This window comes from Austrofundulus limnaeus, unplaced genomic scaffold (genome assembly GCF_001266775.1).
Source record: "Austrofundulus limnaeus strain Quisiro unplaced genomic scaffold, Austrofundulus_limnaeus-1.0 Scaffold103, whole genome shotgun sequence".
Classification (NCBI taxonomy): Eukaryota; Metazoa; Chordata; class Actinopteri; order Cyprinodontiformes; family Rivulidae; genus Austrofundulus; species Austrofundulus limnaeus.
Window position 1 is genome coordinate 1549256 of NW_013952505.1, and position 3405 is coordinate 1552660.

General features: G+C 41.1%; 1 protein-coding gene across 1 annotated transcript in view; it reads right to left on the bottom strand.

Moving 5' to 3' along the window:
• Positions 1-3405, bottom strand: part of LOC106521126 (USP6 N-terminal-like protein) — a gene marked incomplete in the record, with an annotated part of 31276 nt that overhangs the window by 12832 nt on the left and 15039 nt on the right. Inside the window, 2 exon segments of the mRNA XM_014013555.1 lie at positions 1300-1348; positions 1529-1638. Coding sequence (XP_013869009.1) covers positions 1300-1348; positions 1529-1638 — 159 coding nt within the window.

Genomic DNA, 3405 nt, shown 5'->3' on the forward strand with positions numbered 1-3405 from the left:
GAATACTTTTGCAAACCACTGTATATTGTGATCTGCATATAGGTGGGAATTTGCACTCAAGTTTTTCACTCACCTGTACTCTTGTGCTGTGTGATGTGACAATAAATCTGAATTGAATTGACGACTTTCAGCTTGTGTCGCCTCAGTTTCTGTAAAAAACCTGGAGTTAACAATGTTTTGTTATCACAAAGGTCCAGCAGTTGTGTTTAATAAATTTAGTTTGAGTTAAATCTAAGTGAGGATCTGGGTCTGTAATGATTGTTTTTTATGCTTAAATCACTTTGAGTTAAAAACAGAAGCAGTTTTTTCCTTAAGATCCACTCTAAAAGAATCATTTGTACTTTTTATATCAGATATTTTCAGCTTCTGGTTAAAGATCTCAGATGTTATTGAAGAACCTGAACTGTTCAGAGAGAGCGTTGAAGAAATGTGTTTAAAAACTGATTCTGATTCACAACGAACTCCTGCAGCTCAAACGTTTCATTCATGGCGTCACATTTAGAGCTGAAACTGTTTCTTTTTAAAAAGGATTCAGTTTTACAGGTTCTTCAGCTGAAGCCTGTCAGCTGCAGTGATGGAAGGACAGAACGTGTTCCTACAAACTTTATCATTTGTTCCACTTGAGTCCTTCAGTCTGACGTTCTTTAATCTTTTCTAAAACTGAAGCTGACTTTCTGATTCAGCTGCTTTGATTGGTAAAACTCTGTTTCAGAAAGTATTTTTACCTGATTATTTCGTCTCTCCTGGGTTTTACAGTGTAGAATAATTTCCTGCCTGTGAAGTTTAAACGGCTGCTTTTCTTCCTCAGATTTTAATGTGAAACAAACATGAAGAACTGATTTTGGTTGAAATCATCCAGGATGGAAATTAGAAGCAGTCGTGTGGTTCTGATTGCTTCACTGACTGGAGAGGATTCTTACCGACACCTTCAGCTTCACTGATAATCAGGCTGTTGGATCTGCTCCAGTTCAGAAAACACTTCAGGTCCCCACCGGCACCTGACCCCCACAGACCCCCACTCTGCTGAAAACCTCTTTCAACCACCAACTCCTCTGTTTGGAGCGAGACCAACTGAAAACCTGCAGAAGGTTCAGATTAAAAGCCTTGGTTCTGACCCAGAGATGGACCAGAGATCTGTTGATCCTCACCTGAGTCCAGATATCACCCTCATCTGCTGCGAGCAGGTCTGACACCCAGATCACCTTCAGGGGGGTGGATGGATGATGGATGGATGATGGATGATACTCAGAAAACCTAAATGTAGTAAAACTTTACTGAGTATTTTGAAGTTTTACTCACGGTGTTATAAACTGAATACGCTGCGAGGACATGGAACAGAGACTGCTGCCTGAGGGAACAAGGAGAGGAAACAAGGAAACATGAGGTCATTAGAAACAGCTGAAGCTCCTCCCACATCTCCACATTTATTAGATCCTTCCTTCTGAACGCACTCAGCATGAACAGAGCTGGTGGGTTTAAACAAACCTGATCATCTGGATGAAGCCTGACTCCACTCTGTGAGACTTACCGGACCCCAAAGCGATCCATGAACATGATGTGGTTTCTGAAGGTTCTGTTGATGTCCAGGTCGATCTGTTTCACCTCCGATGAGTAAAGTTGAGCTTGTTCCTTCATTTTCTGAGCAGGAAACAACCAAACGTCAGGAGAGGACTGACTTTACTTTCATCTCATTTTTATCACAACTCATCGATCTTATCATTTATCATTCATCTCAGTGCTCATTACTTTTAGATTTTTTTTTCTGAAAACAAAAATATTTTTATTTAACTTTCACTTTCATTTCCTTTTACATTTTTTAGTATATTATTTTATTACAAACATTTTAAATTCATGTTGGTTTAAAAAACATTATAATTCCATTTGTGTTTGATGTTTAATCAGGGCGTTCCTCCGCCTTCACCTTTTATGATCCACCTCAGAAAAGATCTGTTTTTTCTATCTTTTTATGGTCAAACATTAATGTGTCCCAAACGGCAACATGCAGCCCTACAACTTATATCAAAACAACCAGCTTGATGGTGGGAGGTGTGCTATTGCTTTTAGTGATGTTTCCAGTTACCATGGTGATGTGAATCACAAAAAACTACAGTAAACGCACTGAGCTCAGCCACACAGTCATGTGACCTAGAGTGCAGCTGGCTTAAAACTATTTCTTAGCAACAACTTCTTTCTACAGCCACCATTTTCATGATACACAGACAAATTATACAACAAAATGTTGGCATTGTGTCTTCTTTCAGTCAGTGTTTATGGTTTTGTTGTAGGACAACTGGTTTTCTCTCAAAGTGCATCAGAAGTCAGGGAAGTACCACTTCCTGTCCTATCTAGCTCCATGTTAAATTCCTGTCATGCTCTAGTTCTGAAGCATAAGGACTGTATTTAACTGATCATATCTCTGACATAAAACATCATAAAAATGTGAAACTTTCCATGAGTAAAAAACAATCTGTTCTCTCACTCAGGTTCAAGAATGATTTCATGAGATCACATAGTTTTTACACAGCAGCTGTTTGTCTGAACTAAACTTTCAGCAGGTTTGTCACTTTGAAAGTACGGTGCTGAAGTTCATTTCTGCCCCTCCCTGTAACAACGTCTCAATCTGGCCTTCTGATTGGGTGAGGCTATTAATGAGCAGACCTGGCCTTCTGATTGGCTGAGGCTACTAATGAGCAAACCTGGCCTTCTGATTGGCTGAGGCTATTAATGAGCAGACCTGGCCTTCTGATTGGCTGAGGCTACTAATGAGCAAACCTGGCCTTCTGATTGGCTGAGGCTATTAATGAGCAAACCTGACCTTCTGATTGGCTGAGGCTATTAATGAGCAGACCTGGCCCTCTGATTGGCTGAGGCTACTAATGAGCAGACCTGGCCTTCTGATTGGCTGAAGTTTTTAATGTGCAGACCTGGCCTTCTGATTGGCTGAGGCTACTAATGAGCAGACCTGGCCCTCTGATTGGCTGAGGCTATTAATGAGCAGACCTGGCCTTCTGATTGGCTGAGGCTACTAATGAGCAAACCTGGCCTTCTGATTGGCTGAGGCTATTAATGAGCAGACCTGGCCTTCTGATTGGCTGAGGTTATTAATGTGCAGACCTGGCCCTCGGATTGGCTGAGGCTATTAATGAGCAGACCTGGCCTTCTGATTGGCTGAGGCTATTAATGAGCAGATCTGGCCTTCTGATTGGCTGAGGTTATTAATGTGCAGACCTGGCCTTCTGATTGGCTGAGGCTATTAATGAGCAGAGTAGCCTTGAGTAACAGAAGAAAAAACTGGAGTTTGTGTAAATCAGCATGGCACCCATGTTGTTCAGCAGTTTTCATATACAGTGGTTTGCAAAAGTATTCATACCCCTTGAACTTTTCCATATTTTGTCACATTACAAC